The sequence below is a fragment of the Falco biarmicus genome, chromosome 9 (genome assembly GCF_023638135.1).
Source record: "Falco biarmicus isolate bFalBia1 chromosome 9, bFalBia1.pri, whole genome shotgun sequence".
Taxonomy (NCBI): Eukaryota; Metazoa; Chordata; class Aves; order Falconiformes; family Falconidae; genus Falco; species Falco biarmicus.
The window spans coordinates 8,639,509-8,660,367 of NC_079296.1; the positions used below are offsets into that span (position 1 = coordinate 8,639,509).

Consider the following 20,859-nt stretch of genomic DNA (forward strand, 5'->3'; position numbering starts at 1 on the left):
TACTCCTGATCTCAAACAGCTGGACAAGACTCTCACACTCCAGGCCCAAGTTAATGCCATTTGGTCACATTGCAACACCAAACCTCCATGTGGATTCACAAAAGAAACAAGATTTTTATCCTCTGGGAAAACAGCTTTCCAGACTTCTCTGCTGATAGAAATCTATCTGGAGTTTCTCTTCAGCCCTCCCTTATCCCACGCATACACTCTCCCCTCTTTCATTTTTCCTGCAAGAATTTTTCAGACTTTTATCACTGACATCTACCATAGTTGTTCCTACACTATATTATTAGTTTATTACACATTAATTCAATAAAAGATGAAAATGTGAAACAGCACGATGTTCAGCACTTAGCGTAGCTATTTCTGCTAATGTAATTCTATTCCTCTATCACACTACTCAGTTCCTCTATGGCCATCCCTTCCTCCAACGCATGTGATTACAAAGGCGAGCTGCTTGGGGAGGCTGTCATAGCATCAAGCACCCTCAGAGCACTACCAAAAAAAAAAAAGTTGTGTGGTGTTTTTTTTTTAAAGGCACTTGCATATTACACAAACTCAGTAATTAGTTTTTGAATCACATTATTAAAACTTGGTTCAGGAGAACACTTAATTCCAATAAGATGTCTCTGTCAAACTGTTCCTGGTGTTGGCCTATGCCCCCTCATCCCCTCTCAAGCTACAGCACTTCACACACCAGCAAGTTATTTAATGCAAGTTTGGGTAAAATTATTCACAGGAGCAACTGCTTTGGTTGTCAAGGAGTATAAATGCATAGACCTCCTCCTCTCACCAACTGTGAACAGATGCATCTACCTCTGCATTAAGATCAGTAAGCTATAATGCCACAGAGTCCTGGCAGAGCTGAACAGAGGACTCCCACCACAGTGTTTACAGGGACCCCTCGCTTCTCCTCTCACCTCTCTCCAAGCTGCCTTTAGGGAACAACAGAAATTACACTTGTTTCCTGTTTGCCATGGCTTACGTTAAGGACCCACGCTACTTTGCATGACTGTAAAAGGACCAATTTGACATGTTGCAGTTCAGTCCTTCGGAACATCTGCACGTGTTCTGTGCACTGCTTATTCGCCTGATGCAGTTTCATACAAAGAGCATGTTTGACTCCCCCAACAAAGAGAGCTGAGAAAAGTTTGCTGCAACTGTTAAACTATAAGCACCAACAAAATGGTGCAGGTGATTGTTAATGATTTCTAATAGACAAAATTATTATCTTAAAAACTCTAAACAGAGGTCTTCTGATGGATCGGTTCCATTCCACAATATGCATTTTGCTGATTCTACTCCACATGCTAAATTTTTATTAAACCTGCCCTATTGCTTGTGCATACTGTGAGAAAAAAACATGGAACCAGAAGTCACGGCTGTAAGTGATGCTTCTGCCAAAAATCTCACACACAGCCCCAGCAGGTGCATGTTTCCATGTAAAACCAGTGAGGCAAGTCCTCCAAGCACACCAAAATGCACAGTGCTACTACATAAGAGACAGAGTTTCACTATTCATGGAAGCACAGAGAGATTTGTTTATTGATCATCATTAAAAAGCCATAATTTCAGAGCGAGTCAACAGATCCTCTAGTTGACTCTATCATCCAATATCATCGAAAGCACTCTTGTCCTATAGAAAAAACACATTGAGACAAATAGAACCCAAAATCCTTTTAACAAGAACCTGATCAGATAAAAACAGTGCCAGCAGGAAGTCCCAGTATGAAAACTATGCTCTAGCTGAGGTTGAAAAACTGGTATGATGCCGTAACAGATCAGACTTTGCTGGAAATCCCTTCCTGACCTCAAATCCGGATCACACTGCAAGTATATGGGGAAGACATAGTAAATGAGGGAGAGGATTCTCTGAACTAGTATAGCAGAACCGTTTGTCCAACGCAGTGTTTGCTCTTTGTGGCCAAACTGATGATTTAAAGAACAATGTAGGAAGAAACATGCTACCTTAACTTTACCTTTCTCTGTAAGAACAGCATGCAGAATTCCCCCTTGAAGCACAGGTTCATCCAAAAGCACAAGACCACTTAAACCTATCTTAATTTAGAAGTATGGCTCTTTAAGCAACATTTAAAAAAAAATAATTTCCTGCTATTTCTGCAGCCAAGCAGCCTAATTTCTGCAGCCAAGCAGCCTAAGTAGTACAGAGTCCCAACAGGTGGCTCACTGATAATCTCACCAATTTTCCCCAAACCACATGGACATCCTTGCACCAGCAAGTTGTCCAAGATTTCAGGTGTAAGCCCATCTTCAAAATTGTTAGCGTGTCAGCTTAAGAGCTCCCAGTAACAGCTAGCCCTTAACCTCTCCCATGAACTATTCCTGTAATTAACCTCCATCACTACTAGGAAATTGTGTCATATTTAAAAGCATTTGTGTAGCTTTGACTTTCAGTTACTGGATCTCATTATGCCTTTATTGGAAAGACTGAAAACATTCAGCTATCAGATAACTTTCCCACAGGCATGGATTTCCACATGAATCACTGAGCCACTTCTTAACCCTCTTCTCTTGGATGTGCCTGAATAAACGGGGTTAATGTTAAGTCTGCTACATGACTTGTTTTCCAGAACAAGAGCATTTTTGTGGTCTCCTCTGAACTCTCCAGTATTTTCACACCTTAGTTGAGAGCTACTGTAACTGGAGATTATGTCCTAGTAGCCCATTCTAACAAGACCATGTGCACACACATGATGAGTCCAACTTGATTCTCTTCAGAAAAAAAAAATCCACCAACCAACAATCAAATGAACTCTTCTCACACAGTGAAGTTCAAATTATGTCACTGATGCAACTAAGTCCTGCAAGTCACTGCCTGCCACCTCTGTGTGATAGGAAGCTATCATGGTTTCTAGAGTTTACATATTTTTTTCATTATATTGAGATCCTTCTCCCACATGGAACCATCTAACCAGGAAGGTCAGATAAGGCTATAGCAGCAACATCTTGTCACTGATCATCACACCTATCTGTCATCAGCAAACTTTAACAGCTAAGGTTATAAAACTTCTTTTGGGTAATTTAAATCTGTATTAGTATTTGAGCAAAGAATTGCTAAGTGGAGGAGCTGACTAGAAGTAGCTGACCCATTTGTGTCTTCCAATTACTGACCAAGAGGCAGGATTAGTTCCTAAGGTGATTCTTAAATTCTGCCTTGATGCCTTACACCACCATCTGTGTTTAATTAAATTGTCAGGTCACACTAGAGCCAAATTCCTCAAATAATTTCAAGTATGTGATACCAACTGTATCATCAGCTGACTTAACCAGATCTTGAAATCCCCTCTCGAGAAGGAACAAGGGGGGAGAGGGTGTCTCTTTTTCTAAGCATATGGGGTTTAGCCTTTAAACTCCACACTCCTTGTCTTTGTTGTATCTAATCGTTTATATTACCCATTCATTTCATTTTATTCCTGCTACTGACATCAGGTTAACAAACTCGCCTTTTTTGCTTTCCTAAATCACATGCTTCCCACATGGGCAGACAATATTCGTGGTACTTCCAATTCCACAGGCTTTTTTCCCCATTTTCCAAAATGTTTAAAACCAGCGACCAGTTTGTTTAAACCCAAGCCGCTGGAAAACACAACGCTTCTACTGCTGCCAACAGCAGGGTCGCCACGGATTCCTCTGGCTTCCATCGGTAGCTTGCAATTCGGTCACTCCAGTTATCTGTAAACCACGCCATCATGTCCGGCAACTAGGCACGGGCTGGAACTAGGTAATTAGCTGTAATTACGGACTCGCAAGCGGCGCTCCCCGCCCTCCTTGCACACCGCCTCAGGCCCCCTCAGGCCCCGGAGGGCGGGAAACCGCCCGGCGCGCGCCTCGCCTCAGCCGGGGCCCGCTCGGCCCGAGGCACCACGGCCAGGACGGCGGCCGGCCCAGGCCCAGAGCCGAGACCCGGGGGGAGGGCTACAAACACCGGTACCGAGGGGCTGGCCCCGCAGCAGCCCCACCACCACCTCGCCGCGGTACCGTAAATACCGGCAGGCGCACACCCCGCCGGCCGCTACCGTATTGGTGCGCCGCGCGCGGCCCCGCCGGGAGGCCGAGAGACGCTTCGTGGCTTTATTTCGGCTGCAGAGTGCGTACACCCGGAGCGGCCCCGACGGCCCCCGCCCGCCGCTCCTCCCGGGCTTCCGAGGCCTAAAGTCCGCTGGCCGGGCCGGGCTGGCTCCGGCCGGGGCGACGACGCGCTTACCCCCACCCTAGGGCTGCGCGTGGACCCGGCCCCGCCGCGGCCCTAGGCTTCCACGGAGCGGCAGCCGGCTCCTGCCACTCACCTGGCACCGACCCGGAAGCGGCGGCGGGAGCTGCGGCGTCCGCCGCCCTAAGCCTTCCCCTCCGCCCCGCCCGCCGCTTTTCTGTGGGTGCCGCCGCGCCGCGCCTGCAGGGGGCGCTGCCGCCTGTAACAACGCGGCGAGCCCCCAGGGGCGGGCCCGGCCCAGGGGAGCAGGGGGTTACCGTATTTCCCAGAGCGCGCCACAGCTCTATGCCTACCGTACGTACTGTAAGCAACGCGCACACATATTTGGCCGTGAGAATAGCTATTTAATTAAAAAAGCCCCAAAAGCAGCGTTATGCGCTGTGCCACCCCCGGCCGCTCCCTGCACTGCTAGCGGCTTTCCTCCGGTTCACTCGCCCTTCGGTGCCAGAGGCCAAGCGAGCCGGCACCCCCGCGGTTCCCGCGCAGCTGACCCCGTTCAGCCCCTGTGCCCTGCCCGGGGGGCCGCGGCCGCCCCCCTGGCTCACCCGGCCGGGCGAGGAGCGGAGCGGGTTGGGGCGGCTGGGCCTCCTCTTCCTCCTCCTCCACCCGCCCCGTGGCCGCGCCCGGCGGGTGAGGCGAGGCCCGGCGCGGAGCTCGGCGCTGCCGCCGGCCATGGCGTACCAGGAGCTGGTGAGGCGCTGGCATGAGGGCGTGCTGGCCGCCGACGGCGGGCGCTGGGAGGCCGCCCTGGACATCTTCGCCGGCATCCCGGAGCCGCCGTCCCGGATCTGCTTCAACATGGGCTGCCTGCACCTGCTGGCAGGGCGGCCGGGGGAGGCCCTGCGGGTGAGCGGGGCGGCCGGGCCGGCTAAGCGGGCTGGGGAACCACGGAGAGGGACGGGGGCACCGCTTGCCCGTTCCCATTTTTGAGGGAATAACGGCTGAAACACAAAGGAATTAAAATCCTGCGCCTCTCATCCGGCACGTTGAGAGCGGGAACACGAGGGGTTGACGGGCTGAACAGGGACCCGCAGCCCAGCCCACGGCAAGGCCAGGAACCTGCAGGTGGGCACCGTGCCCTGAGGAAAAGCCAATTTATTAAAGCACCTGGCACGGCTGTCTGTCCCGTGAGGAGACACCTATAAGCCATTTCTTAATAGCACAGAGCTCAGGCTGGGCTGGAGGGGCCAGGGCAGTGGCTGTCGAGGACAACAGCGAGCACAGCACCATGGTGCCCCAGAGAGGCCTTTTAGACCCAGCGGATGGGCACAGGCTGGGAAGAAGCTCAGCTATACTTCCACATAGGTCAGAGTGGGTTGCTTATTTTTTCTGGTTTATAGCACAGTAAAGCAGACTTAAAGCGAGGCTTGCTGCTGGAGTTGCAGGAGAAGCCTCATCAAGAGGCACAGTCACTCCCCGACCTCCTGCGATATATTTTCACCCCTGCAATGCTATCCCTATCTAGGCAGTATCAGGAAAGTCTGGGGTTTCAGGTTTGATTTGTTATCATTGTGAAGAAACGGTATGTAGATAAGTGAAGGAGCACACCTAGCTCTCTCAGAAGGACATTAAGACAGTTTTCCCAGCACTATATTGCTTTGAACCATCAGCCACGAGCTGCTATCAGCTTTGCTAATATTTGTCTGTATTTATGTGTGAAACTGGACTAGAAATGTTGACTTATGGGTGCATTGTGTGAAGCTCTTCGGCTTTCTCCCTTGTACCCTTTCATATATCGCCATAGGCTGCTTCAGACAGCCTTCCCCAGCTCAGCTGGTCCCACTGCTCCCACTGTAAGGGAAAACTCTGCTCCAGGCACCACAGTTTTCCTGTTACAAGATGCTGGACAGCAAACATAGCTCATTTACGTCCAGTCCTTTTTACCAAGGAAGGGCAAGAACCTGGAGCTCAGCTCATACAGAGCCAAGACCTGGAAGGTGACTTGGAGCTGTCCCCTGCCCCTCAGCCCAGGTTGCAGACCTGTGCTTGTCAGTCCAGAGGAGCTGGTCATAAACCCAGGATGGCTTCTGCTCCCAGTGTGAGCGCAGCTTGGATGTGGCTGCCTGGGCACATTATACCCAGGCATCAATAGGAGTGATCCTAACTCGTCTTGGGATGTGTCTGTTTGTCTCCTTAGGCATTCGACAAAACTGTTGCGAAGGACAGCTCCCTAGCCGTTGGCTTCTTTCAGAGAGGGTTTGTCCATCTGCAGCTGGAAATGTGAGGCACATGTCCATTTTAGCCTTTGGTCTTGTCCTTTTTAGTCATATTTTATTCCTAAACCTGAATGATTCTATGATTTTAAAATACTTCTTCCACCAATCTTGAACAACTCACAACATCCAGTTTGGCCTTGTAAAGCATGTCACAGGTCAGCAGGTCTTGTTTCTGATAAGGCTGAGAAGAGCTGCACAGCTCTGGGGCCCCAGGGGTGACTAATACATAGCATTACTGTCCCATACACACAGATATAAGCTTCTCCTGTATGCAGGGCTGCCAGGAGGTTATGTTGCCATTCAGGTTTTCTTTGGGAATAAAAAAAAATAAATAACTGCACTGCTTGGTGTATCTTCACATGGCACACATGAGTCTGACCTTCCTAAAAATGCAGTCTGCCCACAGTGTCCAACTCTCACTCTCTGCTGAGAGTGAATTTTGTGGGCCTGATCTCAGTCTCACTGATTTAACATAATGATTGCTCCACCAGTGTCATGGGATTGATTACTCACTGTTTCCATGGTTAAATCACAGTGACATCCTGCTCGGCAAGGTGGGTGGAAGATTTTACAGATCCCTTCTTACTTTCAAAGTTCAGTTATTCTATTTCCTGATATTTTCCCCGACCTTAATTTCCACCAAATGACTGTCTTTGTTTCTGGGAGGGAGTTAAAGTGAGCAGTTCTGCACTTAAAGCTGGCCCTGCAAGCAGCCACACAGTCTGTGCCTCTGCCAGAAGAGCAGCAGTCAGGGATGGTGGAGCCCCGGCTGGTACGCTGGAGCTGCTCGGTTCCCAGCACTGCACAGCAGCCAGCAGAAACAGAGCAAGCCTGCCTCAAGCACACAGGCTGTGCAGCAGGTCAGGGACAGCACAGCTAGCAGACCTGCCTCCTGCCCAAGGAGCTGAAGGCCACCAGAACTCCATGGCTTCCCTCATCAGATGTTGCTCCCACCCACCCACATCTACCTGGGCACCTTTTCTTGGCCATGCTCAGTGACATCTAGTCAGGTGACCACTGCACAGTCCTTCCTGGACTGTTCCTTTCACCACCTGCAGGCTCAGTGGGAACCTGTTTTGATTTCAGTTGATTCAGGTGTAAATTCAGACTAATCCCCTCCTTATCGTTAGAGTTTCTCTAAAATTGTTCTTTCATTGCTCAGGCCCTGCATGTATACTCACTGCTCACCGTCAGCAGATGTTTCCCAGCCCTTGCTTCTCCCCTGAAACATCTGCTGGGACAAGACTGCCAGCAGCAAGCTGGGCAAGGAGCTCACAGCATTCATCAGTCTTTGTTCTTTACATTTTCTCTGCCTTGGAATTGTGACTTATTTCAGGTACCAAAACCTACTGTTCATCCCAGTCAGTAAGACAGTGCAGATAATCACAGAGAAGAGGCACATCATGTTCACTTTGTACTAACTACTAACATGGAAAAGATAGGGAATTGTCTGTGGTCACAGGATGACACAGATCTCTGGTGCAGCTCTCCTCATGCAGGCTATGAAGAATACATGTTTTTCTGCTAGCTAGACTTTTGAACTTCTTAAGTAGTCTTCAGCTTTTTAGTCTCATTTCTTGTCATCTGTGTTGTAGGTATGAAGAAGCTCTCTCTGACTATCATATGGCCTTCAGTCATCTAAGACAAAATCCCTTCATCGATTACAAGCAGCTGGGGCTAAGGCACATTCTCTATGCATGGGAGGTAAGAGTCAAACCTGTCTCAGCAGTCTTCCCCCCCGTTGGGGCTGTTCTTCAGCAGTAGGCATTAGTAACCCAAGAGCTTTTCAAGACAGTACATTAGAACAGTAAAAATGTTGTGCTTACACTTTTTTTAAAAAAGGAACTTAATCATAAAAGTCATAAAACAATGTAATCTCTGAAGAGTTTAGCAAATTAAGCTGTTTAAAAAGTAAAATTATTCAGAGCAGATAAGCTAACCCCAATATAAAAATTCCTGTTTATCTATGCATGTAATATTTATACTTGCATGCATATAAGTTTTGTGAACTCAGCTGTAGAAGATGAAATAGGTTGAAGTATAGACAGTTGGGAACAAAACTGGTCCATAGTGAAGACTAAGAAACTTACGTGCACAAAAGCCTGTCTTTCCAGCTGTAGCAACTGATCTTAGCATTACCTGTGTCTAAACTTACACACTGGGCTGCAAGTTATGTTTTGCTTCTGTAATATTACACCCTGCAGCTCTTGTACTGTTACATGAGGTCAACCTGCCATATCCTGTTCAAAAAAGATCCAAGTCTGAATTGATTGTAAGTATTCATAACATCTGGAATGTAAAAGACTCCTAGAAACTGCAAGGGTTCATTTAGTCTTCTGTCATGAGTCCACACACACAGACTGAAAAGCAGATAGAGGAAAGGGTATTTAATTCTTTACTTCCGCAACAGGAGTCATTGTATAACTCAAGTCAAGCATGCCCAGAAATCTGTCATTCAGCCTCAGTCAATTTTCATGCACTTTATACCTGCCAGGAGGAAGCTATCCTTGGCCACTATGGTATTGCCCAAACCTCACTGTTTTTAACAGTTTCAGTGCCACAGCACTTGCCTTCTCTGAGCTCACACGCACTTATGAACAGTATGTTCCGTTTGAAGGGTGCAGGGCTGCAGGAATGCCCCAAGACCATCCTGAGGGGGCTAGTACCCTTTCTGGTGTAAACACACCATCCCTCACTCCACATGCTCTAGGCATTGCCAGGACACAGTGCTCTCACTGTGCTGGCACTCCAGACTCAGGATCTGCATCCTGATTTGGCTCTTACATCTACCTACAGCTTATTTTTCAAAATACACAAACAAAATCCTGCAGAACTGTGCCATCAGCTTTCCCCATACATAGCCTCTCACATGCCACATCTGTTCTTCTCTGGGGAGATACACTGTATGGTTTGAAAATCCAGAAATATTTGCCTCTTGCAAGGCTATAGCACCTCTGAGCTGAGTGAGAACTGCTGCCTTGCCCCTCCAAGAGGGAGCATCTCTGCAGTTCCTGTAGCTGTATCAGGATCACCACCCTCCAACAAACAGTAGTCTTCTACTAGCATGATTAAGGATTAAAGCAAATGCATTTGATTAGCTGCACCTCTGTCTTAAGTACTCCTTGCATCCAGATACCACAAAGCAATTTACAAGCTGATAACCCTAGCATATATAATAGCAAACTATCCAACAGCAAGTCTGCTAACCACACTTCTGCCTTGCAGGCCAGCATCTTTTCCATACACTGACTGTTGGCCAGTGACAAGAAGAGATCTCCCACTCTTAGTTCAGCATATAGAGCAAGGCTTCCTAACACCCAGTCTGTAACACTCCCACACTTTGCCACTTCACTACTGAACATATCTACATACTGCTACAGGGTAATAAGCTACAGCTGACAATTTGCACATTCACAGCCCACTACAATGTGAAACAGTTTCAGTTATTTTGCAGTTAGAGGGAGTCAGAATTTCTCTGCACAGCAAAAAAAATATTACCTAGTTGTATACAGAAAGAAACCCAAAATCCTTCCTGGCTGTTTAAATACAGAAAGAATAACATTAAAACTTCTATGGTACCCGAGTCTTCATCTGGCTTTTCCCACACCTCTCCTTGCCTTGAACAGAGCTAACAGCTCTAGCACACCTAGGAGCTAGCCTGGAGGTACAGCTTTTATCTCTTGCCACTCTGATTATGAAGTTTTTTCAGCTGTGCTGCTCAGAGTATCTTGCCTGTGGCCAGTGGGGAGTAGATTGGGGTTGTTACTGTATCTGTGGTGTGTTAATGTCTGGGTCCTGTTTCTTGGCTGAGTTTAGTAAGTCATGTTGGGTTTCTGCTTGGTTTTAGCTCTCTGAGTTGTGCTCCCTCTTTGCCTACTCTAGGTGCTGTACAGCACTGCAGCAGCACAGTGCCACCTGCAGCAGTGGCAGGAGGCCAGGGTCACCCTAGATAAGGCTGTTGTATGGAGACCTGAAGGAAGAACAGCAATCCTGGACCTGGCGCTTGAGCGGGTGCAGGTAAGACCACCTCTGTGAGTTCCTGGGTATGTGTATTGGACTTAAGAAATACAGTTGTTGTATATTTGGGTTTTCTTGTCTGCCCACCTGCTTGGTCACCTGGTAACACGGTCTAAGCTATTTGCATGTGATACTATACCAACTAGTGCTTCAGCTAATCGAGTAACTCCATCACCCCCAGTTGCTTCATAGCACAGAAGCACCATAGTAAAGAATTTGGGGATAACTCCTGAGTCTGGGGAGGTTCCTTTCTAGTTCCTGCTGTTCAGGAGCTTAGTTCTATTCGTACTGTAAAGCAAGTTGCCTTATGCAGTGTTTTAAGTGCAGAACTCCTATGAGTGCAGATTTGGAGAGTCTCCCTTCTCATGACGCTGGCTGACTTTTTTGAGTCCCTTTGACCTCAGTAACAATTGGTGGCAGCTCAGATATTAATGACAATCACATTTAGAGCTTAAGTAGAGGGTAAAAGTGTTTCCAGGGTTGGTTTTAAATAATAGTTTCCTGTTAAGACTCTTATATGATCAGAAACAAGATCTCTGCAGTGTTCTCTTGCAGATCTCGGATTTACTCTTCCTGGAGTGTTTGTTATTTTGCTGCCTCCATACTTCCTTATTCTTTCTAAGAGATGATAACTTTTTTTAAAAAAAATCTAATAATCTCTTTTAGCATCATGTTTATGCTTTACATTAGTGTATTATTTGTATTTGCTACTAGCATGCTACTCAGTGGTTGAACAGATGAGAAAAAAAATTGAAGTTGAATAGAAAATGTGCTTAGAAGATTTGTTTAATAAATGTTATTCCACTGCCCTCCCTCCCCACCCATCCTATGCCGATAGAGTTAGTCTTTGACTTAGCACTGCTTAGTAGTGGCTCAGCTTTTTGTTTGCATGTGCTTGTGAAACCTGAGTGACCTTTTTCAAGTTCACAGCTGTTTTTTCAGCCAGTGTCTTCCTGGAGCTGGTCTTGCACACATAGGGAAATTATATTTGCTTTTCACTGCTGTTATGTTTAATTTAATGTTAATTGATGGCTTTTTCCTTAACTGCTTTCCCTACACTAGGACCATCTGTTTTTAGAGCCCATGCAGGTTCCTCTTAAGGAATTTTTCAGACCACGAAAGAAGGAAGTTGAACAGCTGGATTCAAAAGACTTCCTGGGTAAACCCAAGGTAACAGGCATGTAATCATTAAGATTCACAGCAAACAGATTAAAATCCTACCTTCTGACATCTCCAGGGTGCATTACTGTTGACCACTCCACTGATTGCTGTATTGGTGGAGACCCAAGAGCAGGATTGTCAGGGCTTGCAGCCAGTCAAGGTGTCTGGGACACAGAAGCTGAAATTGATTAGGATTGCCACCTCTTCTATCAAAAATGCACTTTGCTGCTAAAAAAAACTTCCCGGTCTTGGTTACTTTAAACTCTGAAAAAGCTGAGCAGGTGCTCGGGGAACCCTGTTGTTGTCTCTTTGCTGACAATAACATCTTCAAGGGGAACACATTCTTCCTGAATGCTCCTACTCACTACTATATTCCCAGCGGGACAGGCAGGCACTTGGGAGACAAATGCTTTGTCACATTCCTTGATGCAAGTCAGCAGAGTATTTCTGTGATCCCTTTTGTGACCAGTGCAGTCAGCAGAAGTGCCACAGGCCAGAGAGCTCCAACATGAATAAAGGAAAGAGAAAGTAATTCATTCAGGCACTTCTAAACAAACCTTGGGAAGACTGAAAAAACAGGGACACAAATGGTTGAGGCTGTTTTGGGACTCCAGCTTTGCTTTTTCCACTATATTCATGGCTCTACTTTATGCCTGACCTTAGAATGTCAGAAGAAAACAGGTCTGAGTAGGATAACCTTACGTGAAGACTGAGATTCTCTTCATCTGGTCTCAATTCAGTCATTATTTTGACAGGTGATCTCGTCCATCATCCCCAATGATGAGTACATTGGCTTCGAGCCTCTCAGGCCTCAGGTGAGAAGGATGTAGCTGTGAAAGGAGGAATGGAGCTGTCATGGAGCTCCAGGTAGGGCCTCAGATCCTAACACCATCAGGGTAAGAACATACTGTTGGAAAAAAACAGTGCAATATCAGACTAGATCCACGGGGCTATTCAAAGCCAGTGGTGGGCTTCAGTGCTGGCTGGAAGGGACTTGGTGATGTGAGTCTCCAGCCTTTTGAGATGCTTTTTTGTCTCTTTGCCGTGTTGAAACAGTAGAGACTTAGGTATGCCCAACATGCATTTGCTCAGCACTTCAGTAAATTCGTCAGCATAAGCGTGGTTCCTTGCACTATAATATGAGTTTCTTACAGCCAAGGGTAGGGAAAGAGGCTTTGTTACTCGCCTCCTGATGGGATAGAGAAGGAGGGGGAGAAATAGAAGGTCCATCCTGGTAAGGTGTGGAGCAGCAGACTTCTGTATGGATGCTGTGGTGTGATAAATGTGGTCAAAAGTAAAGAGAAAATGCCACAGTTTGGTATTCGGAGGGAAAGTAAATAATGTGGAGCTGTGGCTGTATAAGGTACTGTTGTAAACAGATGCTGTTGTTCCTCCCACAGAAACAGGGCTTTTATGAACCCAGTACTGATGCTCTGCGGTAAGTGTTCAGTTCCACCTTGGTTTAACTCTTCTCTCCCTATTTCTGTTCAGAAGGTCACGTTTTATTCTCTGGTGTCTTTGTCTGAAGACTTTGTGGGATCCACATCCACTTCTCTCCAAGGGCAGAGTGAATGACAAACATGCAAAGGCTTGTGTGGTTGCAGCAGACAAACAGTTCAGTGGCATCCCTCATGCAAGAATCTCAGGGCAGTTTGCAGGAGTTGATTCAATAGTCTTGGAAGACAGGCATGGATCATGCCATGGCTGGGGAATGGAAGCAGAGACAGGTGGTGGGTCTGTAGCAGAGGATGCTCAGCTGTCCCATCCTAGTTCCCAGGACAAGGCTTCCAAATACTTTCTCCCAGACCTGCTGTGCTGAGTCAAAATCAGCCTTGGTTTGAAAAATGTGAAAGTAATTATTTTTTATGATATTGTACCCGCAGTACTTCAGGTCTGAGTTTAATAATTGTTTTGATCTGGAGAGTGCTTATCAGTAAAAGGAAAATGGGGCAGTTGATTTGGGAAATCAGTGTCTTTCAAGCTGCTTTTGTTCCCAGTTGGACCAAAGAGTAGCAATGGAAAACAGTTTCCCAACACCTGAAACTTCTAGCATGTGCCAGTTTGGATTGATGTAGTGTTCTGAGTCAAAGCCATCCATCATCAGAACTCAAGGGTTAGTAAAGGTGCTCTCATTTTTTCTTTCCAGAGACAGTGAGTCAGGCTACTACAGAGTTTTGTCCCATTATTACCCTGAGGACTCGGAGAAGTTGGCAGTGAAAGCCAGCAGTTTGGTCTTTGTGCTGACCAGAGGAGCGGATGGCTGGGCTACAGCCATACATGATGGACAGGTAAGGAAAACAGGTGGGCTGGAAATCCATCCCGACCACAGTCCTGCCTGTGAACAGGAGCTTGCTGCAACCCTCTGAGCATGTTCCTTGGGGACCCACCTGTAGCACTGCAGAGCAGAGAATGAGTTCAGGAGCTCATTTCCACAGGCCAGTTACTAACCATAGATTTCTCTGACACTTGGCTCCCACCAGCTTCTGCCATTCACCTCTGTAGCTCCACATGGGCATCTTTTTGGGCACTTGTGCTCTTCACGATACAGGATCCTGTTGTGGAATCATGTAGGGTAACAGACCTCACTAAGGACCACCATTTAGAGCAGTATTTGTCACCTGGGAGTTCTAATGGAGCTGGGAAGACAGGTCGGTCCTTATCTGGTGTGTAGTACGTCTGTTAAATTAACTTTGGGAGGGTTTTAGCTGTGTTCAGGCAGGTTTTATAAAGGGCTCTAGAGAAAACCTAAGGAATTAAAACCCAGTAAATCTGACTTCTTTCAGCAGACAAGGGAACTATCGTGTAAACAGATTGAATAGACATAAATAAATATGACAACATGCAAAATCTCTTGACAGAAGCCGTTTCTCATGTGCCTTCTTGAGCTCTTTGAAAGAGCCAGCGCATACTTGGATTAGGTTGAGCCAGTGAGTTTATTATCTGCCTGTTATTTCCAAAAAATGTCAAAAGGTTCATCACAAGACCACTAAAAATACAGTGAGCTGTTTGAGCAAGAGAGACAGTGCTTTGAGGGCTGATAACAGGTTAAAATACAGAAATAAAGGCTGGGCATAAATGAACAGGTTTTTCTTTCTTTCTGGTTTTTTTGTGGTTTTTTTTTTTTATATAAAGGAAGTCCCCACAGAGAATCTGCTGTGACCTAAGCATTTAGCATATTCCTAAGTGATATAGTAATAGGGATAGTGATTTAGTCCTTCTTAAGTTAACCATGTTCTGTGACAGACAAACCATTCGGCATAGCCTGAAGCATACGGAGCTAACAATGAACAGTTACAGAAGTATTTGAATGTGCTGGCTGACTGCTCAGTGAAGTGCCAGATGAAATTCAAAGTCAAAAAAAGTAAAATAATAGCCACTGGTGGAAAAAAAAAAAAGCATAATTACTCACAATGATCAGTTTACATTAATAGCTTTATAGCAGTGATTGTCAGAAGATACAGAAATGCTGCTGGACTGGTATCATTTGACATCCTTGCTCTCTCTGCCTAAGCATCCCTTTTAGGAGCAGGGTGTTGGGTTTGGTGGGTGTTTGGTCTGTTACTAACTGGGTGGCTGCAATGTAGCACTGCTTTCAGCAGAAAGATGCGTAAGGACCACTGGATTTTGTTCAGCACTTTCTGAGCACAAATAACATGGGCTACTGTATGCGACCCTGGGCCCTCCATGGACATGTTCATGTTGCAGTAGGGTGAGCAGGCAGTGGTGGTTTGCAAGGGCAGAAGCAGCGCGGAGTGGGGCTGGGTGGTTGGGGCTGCGTCTGCCACAGCAGCAGCTCCTGTCTCACCCTGCTCTGTGTCCTGCAGAAGCTGCGAATACCAAGCTCTCTCCTGGAGCCTGCCTCACAAGCGGATAAATGGGTGAGTGTAGAGGAATGAAGCTGGGTTAATTATCACTGATAATATACAGCTGTGGGCTGGCTTCAGGGGCGGCGGGTTGGCTGATGTAGATAAGGTGCAGCTGTGGCTGGTTCTGTTAAGTGGTTGGGCAGCCAAGGAAGAGAGATGGGGAAGCAGCAGAGAGAGCATGTCCTGAATGAGGAGAGACTAGGAGAAGGCAGCAGAGGGACTGGCATGAAGAGTATGTTGGTATGTGATGGTAAAAGATCTTGTTGCAGCTGGCTAGTTTGGAGAGTGCTGTGACAGGTGAGCCTTGCAACCAGGGGTGAGGAAAGGACCGAGAGATACATTTGGGACATTTATTTGTAAGGTTATCACAGGATAGGACAACTGTGTAAGAGAAACAGTGTGAAACACTGAGTGAGACACCTTGACTGAAGACAAGTGCCCTTAAACAGGACCAGCAGAAGAGTTAAGAACAGGAAAAATGCTTTTGTTTTTTTATATACATCAGATCTCTTTAAAGCAAAATCTGGGGGCTTGGATGTATAGCCAAGCCACAGTGGCTTGCATCTCAAGCTGATCTAGGTATTATTATCTCTTATCCACCATGGGCTGATGGGACACACAAAGATGAGCAGGTGCCATAGCTTTCTTGACCCGCTGTAACTTGTTGAGCCACTGGAACACCACAATGAGTTTGAGGGCTTGAGGCACGTGCGTATCTAGCCTGCTCCCCTGATGTCTACAGCCACTAGATGTAGCTCGAAAGTGGGTGAGGAGTGCTCACATGTTCTAGTTCACCAGCAGAGTGAGAACAGGTTAGTTTCCTGCAGTGGGACAGTAATACCTTAAACAGGCACTGCTTTTTTTCCTTGAGGCCATGTGCCTAAGGCCTAAACCCTCACCTTTGACTTAAGAAAACTTCCTTCCCTCCCATCTCCACCACCTGATCCCATTATTTTTCCATCTGAACCCAGTGTGGAAAGGTGCAAGTCAGGCCCCTGTTCCCTGTGAGATATTTTTGAAGCACGTGGTTGTTCTGATGTTGCTATGATTTATTATTAATTTTTCCCCCCTCCAAAAGAATCACTGGCTGTAGTGTATACTTGGGCATTTCCTCCATGGATGTCTTGCTGTGAGCCAGTCCAGGTTCCCAGGTGACCTGGCAGATGGTGGGGAGAGACCTCAGCACAGTGTGAGCTGCCTCCCTCTGCTCAAGCACCAACCCAGCAAAGGGCAGGAGGCCAAGAAAGTGTCCCTCCAAACCTCTCATCACCCCTACTACCTGAAAGAGCTGAAGAGACCATTAAGAGCCTGAATGCTCTACATATCCAGCCATTTAATGAACTAGTCTCCCTGGGGCTCTCTCTAGGGTTACACCCAGAAATTTGTAACTGGCTGCAGCCTTGGTCATGCATGCCAGCCTTGCCCAGTCTCCGGTGTCTTTTGCTCACTCCTTTCTGATGTTGTTCTGTTGCAGAACATCAGCAATGGGATTCCCCTTCCTCCTGCCCAGGTGCCTCCCAGCCGACTCCATGTGAAGCAGAAGCCAGGTAATCCCTTGGGCCAGGGACCTCACTGGGTGCTATGTGATGCTGTGCCCAAAGCCCCCTACTTTAGGGGTGTGGCAGGAGGCTGGCTCCCCACTGCAGCTATGGCTGCCTGTGTGCTAGCAGGTTGCAGAAGAGCTGCTGGGGGGTCTGCTGACTGTGGGTGCTGTTCCTCTGCTCTTGTTTTGTTCTGCAGAACCTCCAGAAAGAGGAAATGCCTCTGAAAATGATACCAGTGCCCAAGTGGACTTCAAGGTAAGGTGTTTCACAAGCCAAAGCTAGCACAGCCTCAAGAGATCAAGGCTGTGAAAAGTGCAAGGTTCCTGGCCGGATCCTTCAAAATTCCTGAGCTGCCCCAAAACCACTGAAAAAAAATTTTCTTTGTCCATTTTCCCATTCCAAAGAGAGGCTCCCATGTGGTCTTTCCATCATCACTCCCAAGTTTGTGACCATACAAATTTGTGAGGCAGTTCAAGGTTGAGGCTTACCAGGGCAGTGCCCTTTTGCCAGCCCTCCCAGGAGCCAAGAGCCCCAGACACAGCAATGTTCTCAGGCACACACTTGACAGCGCATTTTGCAAGAGTGCTGTCTTTGAACTACCTGCTGTCCCTTCCCCCTTCCTCCTGTGTGGCATTTTCTGTCCCTGTCAGTCTGGGTACCACAGTTCATTCATATTTGTGTCCTTCTGGGATGATGTCCTCTGCACCTCCACATTATTACCAACCATTGTGTGTGACGGTGCTGGAATCACTCCTGTGTCTGCTTGGGGACAGCACCTCCCTGGCAGTGCCAGCTGCAGATCAGCTTTGCTCACTTTTGTCTTTGCTGCCCCTCTTTGTAGGACTTCTGGAGTAATATTTTTTTCAGCTGTAGTCCAGACAGAGGGCAGCAGAACATGGGAACTTGGCTGCATCTCTACAGCTGGCTGCAAGAATTGGGGCCCTGCTCACATAGGTTTGGGAGGTACCTGTGCAATTGGACCCAGAAACTGGCTTCTTGGGTCACGGGAGGAACATTTGATCCCAGGTTTTGAATCTGTAGTTCCCCCTCTGAAATTCAGAGCTGCATTTTTATGCTGCACTGCTGTTACAATAGTAGCACTGAAATGAGGGGTTGCGTTTGTGTCGCCTCCCTTGATATGAGAGGTGACGTGGTCTGAATAACCAGACTGGACGCAGTGCCACATCTCTCAGCAGATCCCACCAACCTGTGGAGAAGCTTCATCCAGCACGGACAAGCCTGTTGTGCTGAGAGCGTGTTGCGAGTGCACCGTGGTGCTGAGGGCAGGCAAGGCGCTGTCTCTGCTGGACCTGCGGGCTCTGCTGAGGGAGCGGTTTGGGCAGCAGGCAGAGCGAGGGAAGCTGAGGTATGCTGCAGCACAGCTGGGCCCTCCAGCACTCCTGGTGCATGCGTGTGTTTGATGGGCTGGCAGCAGCCATTCCCCTGGGGATACAGGCATCCAACTGTGTGTGATCTCCTCAGAACATTTAATTTGGGTCAAAGCACTCTAGACGAAATTCAGCATAAATGTGAGCACACAGCCTTCCTTGTAAGGCTAACTGTACTATGGCTTTTGGTTTGGAGAACAGCGAGCGCTCAATGGGCTTTGGAAGCCCAACAGATCTTTCCCAGGAAATTGTACCATGGTCAAGAAATAGCACAACAGAAAGAAGTCTGTGCAGATGCAGTTGCTGTATATTGGATTTTCTCCTGCTTGGCTTAACCTTTGGGATACACTAGGATCAAGGCAGAGCAATCTGGGAGTTGGGTGTAAGCGTGCATTGGTCCTGGGGTGAGGTCTGCCTGACTGTGACACCCCTGGGGACAGACAGTCAGAGTAGTCAGGAGAGTTTATGATCTTCCCCTCAAATAAGTGTGTGAGAGGGTGACAGTGTCAGTCTCAGCAGTGCCATTCCTGCCCACTGAGCACGCAGGGTGGCCCCATGTCAATGTGCAAGGTGACAAGCTCAGAGCTGTCTTACAAAGGGAGCTTTGAAAACTGAAGATGGTAGAGGGCTAGGCTTGCCTCCAAGTTTGGCTTCAAGTGAGATGATTTGAGCTGTGTTAATGAATCTTTGCAGCTACAGGCATTTGGATGGCAAAGAACTGGGTGCAGTTTCGGGAGAGGAGGATCTAGGGAAGATGTGGCAGCAGCTGACAGATGGCAGGCTGATGCTCTGCTGCCAGGTACGTGGGCTGTGATGAGTTTCCCTGCTGTGCTGGACTCAAATCTCTGCTTTGCCTTGCAACCTCCGTGCTGACTTTCTCCTGCAGGACTCTGACTCCCACTCGGGCAGACCGATCCTCTACCGGATGCTGGCTCAGCACTCTTACCTCGCGCAAGGACCGGGGGACTTGGAGTTCAGCAAGGGGGATGTGCTGGATATTCTCTCTGAAGGTAGCTCTCCAGTCTTGTCTGCAGGCTTGTACTGGGACAGGCTTTTGGAGTGCTCCAGGGAGGGACTGGGGAATAGATGGCCTCTCCAGTGCTGTCTCAGGTTCATATCCTCAGGAGGTACAGGCTTGCACTGGGTTTTGCCCAGTTAAATTCCAGCCATGAAAACTCTCACTAATCCCACTCATGTGGGCCAGGGCTCATCCTGCTCCTTTATGTTTTCCCAGTGAACGAGGACTGGCTTGAAGGACGCTGCAATGGCAAGACTGGCATCTTCCCCAAATGCTTTGCAACCCAGACCAGTTGTGGTGCTGCCTTCCTATAGCGAACAGTCCCAGCTCATTTGGGCCACAGCCAGCACAGCCAGGAGCCCTGCTGAACCCAGACAGGAGATGTCCCCCACTCACAGATCCCATGGGGTCAGTTCCAGCAGTCCAACAGCATTTTCTACAGCCTATTCTCAGACTTGGCATGTGTACCTCTGTGCTTACACTGCCAAAGATGTGCCTGTGCAGGGCAGAGGGAAGGGAGGGGGATCTGGTATATGGCTATGGGAGTTGTCCATGTGGCAGCTCAGACTGGAGGGGCTCAGACTGCTGGGTGGCATGTGGTTCTTCTGGGTGGCCCTCACCCCACTCTCCCTTGTTGCTCAAGTTCAGGCTGGGAAGGCTGAGCCTCACTAGTGAAGCCAAGGATAGCTGTCTGTGAGCAGCAGGCAGAGCTGTGTCACTCAGCCTCCTGGGTCACATCTCCTTATCTCCACCAGAGAGAGGGATGCTGCTCTTTTGAAAGGCTTTTGTAAGCAGTTTGCAGTGGGGTATATGGGATAAGACCTTGGGTTAGGACCACCATGTACCATCTTCCATGGCAAATGTCCCATGGATCTGCCAGAGCCAAAGGGGTCTGACCATTCCTCAGCCCAGATGCCTTTGGTTCTTCTCTTAAGATGTTAAGTCCTGCAGTATGTTACTGCTTCATACTGCATGGGCAGGGGTCCTGCAGCACGGAGGAGAGGTAGCTGTGGGAATGCCACTGCTCAGACCAACCCTGGGCTTTGGCATAGCCTTGGCCTGTCTGGGGAGAGAGCTAGGTGGAGCGGGGCTGCTGGCTGGAGCTGAAGGGACCGAAATGACTGTCTGGTTCCTGCAGCTGAGCTGTGCTGGCTTCTGCTGATCTAAATAAAACACTCAAGTGCCTGGAGCTGGAACCTATAATGGATTTGGTGCCTGATAAAGCTGGGCTATGTAACTTGAATATAAAATAAACCCTGAGCCAGAGTTGGCAACTCTTAAATCTTCCACTTGTTTTTTTTCTGCTGAGATATGCCAGTAAATATTTTTAAAGACAGCTGACAGTGTCTTTAGGAAGACACTGTCACATACGACAAAAATCTTGCCTATCTTGTACATGGCAAGATACAGATAAGGTC

General features: G+C 47.8%; 2 protein-coding genes across 13 annotated transcripts in view; one reads left to right on the plus strand and one right to left on the minus strand.

Annotated features, from left to right (window-relative positions):
- Positions 1 to 4,395, minus strand: part of EXD3 (exonuclease 3'-5' domain containing 3) — a 290,826-nt gene extending 286,431 nt beyond the window's left edge. For all 10 annotated transcript variants that reach the window (XM_056351779.1, XM_056351776.1, XM_056351780.1 and 7 more), the window contains exon 1: positions 4,308 to 4,395. The gene's annotated coding sequence lies outside the window, so the exon portion shown is untranslated. The remainder of the gene's footprint in view (positions 1 to 4,307) is intronic.
- Positions 4,396 to 4,600: 205 nt separating this feature from the next.
- Positions 4,601 to 20,723, plus strand: NOXA1 (NADPH oxidase activator 1). 3 transcript variants are annotated; one of them, XM_056351846.1, is made up of 15 exons: positions 4,601 to 5,077; positions 6,369 to 6,451; positions 8,043 to 8,151; positions 10,330 to 10,464; positions 11,527 to 11,634; positions 12,381 to 12,440; positions 13,026 to 13,063; positions 13,772 to 13,913; positions 15,450 to 15,503; positions 16,966 to 17,038; positions 17,232 to 17,290; positions 18,229 to 18,401; positions 19,117 to 19,222; positions 19,310 to 19,433; positions 19,658 to 20,723. In XM_056351846.1, the coding sequence occupies exons 1-15, from the start codon at positions 4,904 to 4,906 to the stop codon at positions 19,753 to 19,755; spliced, it is 1,536 nt and encodes a 511-aa protein (XP_056207821.1). In that variant the 5' UTR covers positions 4,601 to 4,903; the 3' UTR covers positions 19,756 to 20,723. The 3 variants fall into 3 exon arrangements, with proteins under 3 accessions (XP_056207821.1, XP_056207823.1, XP_056207822.1); XM_056351847.1 differs by having other exon boundaries at positions 4,602 to 5,077; positions 18,232 to 18,401; XM_056351848.1 differs by lacking the exon at positions 6,369 to 6,451.
- The last annotated feature ends 136 nt before the right edge of the window (positions 20,724 to 20,859 follow it).

Bases quoted from the DNA above. Each gene is read 5' to 3' on its own strand.
- NOXA1 (XM_056351846.1), top strand. From the start codon at position 4,904: ATGGCGTACCAGGAGCTGGTGAGGCGCTGGCATGAGGGCGTGCTGGCC. The intron at 13,064-13,771 runs GTAAGTGTTCAG...TTTTCTTTCCAG, and splicing joins CCCAGTACTGATGCTCTGCG to AGACAGTGAGTCAGGCTACT. The intron at 18,402-19,116 runs GTATGCTGCAGC...GAATCTTTGCAG, and splicing joins GCAGAGCGAGGGAAGCTGAG to CTACAGGCATTTGGATGGCA.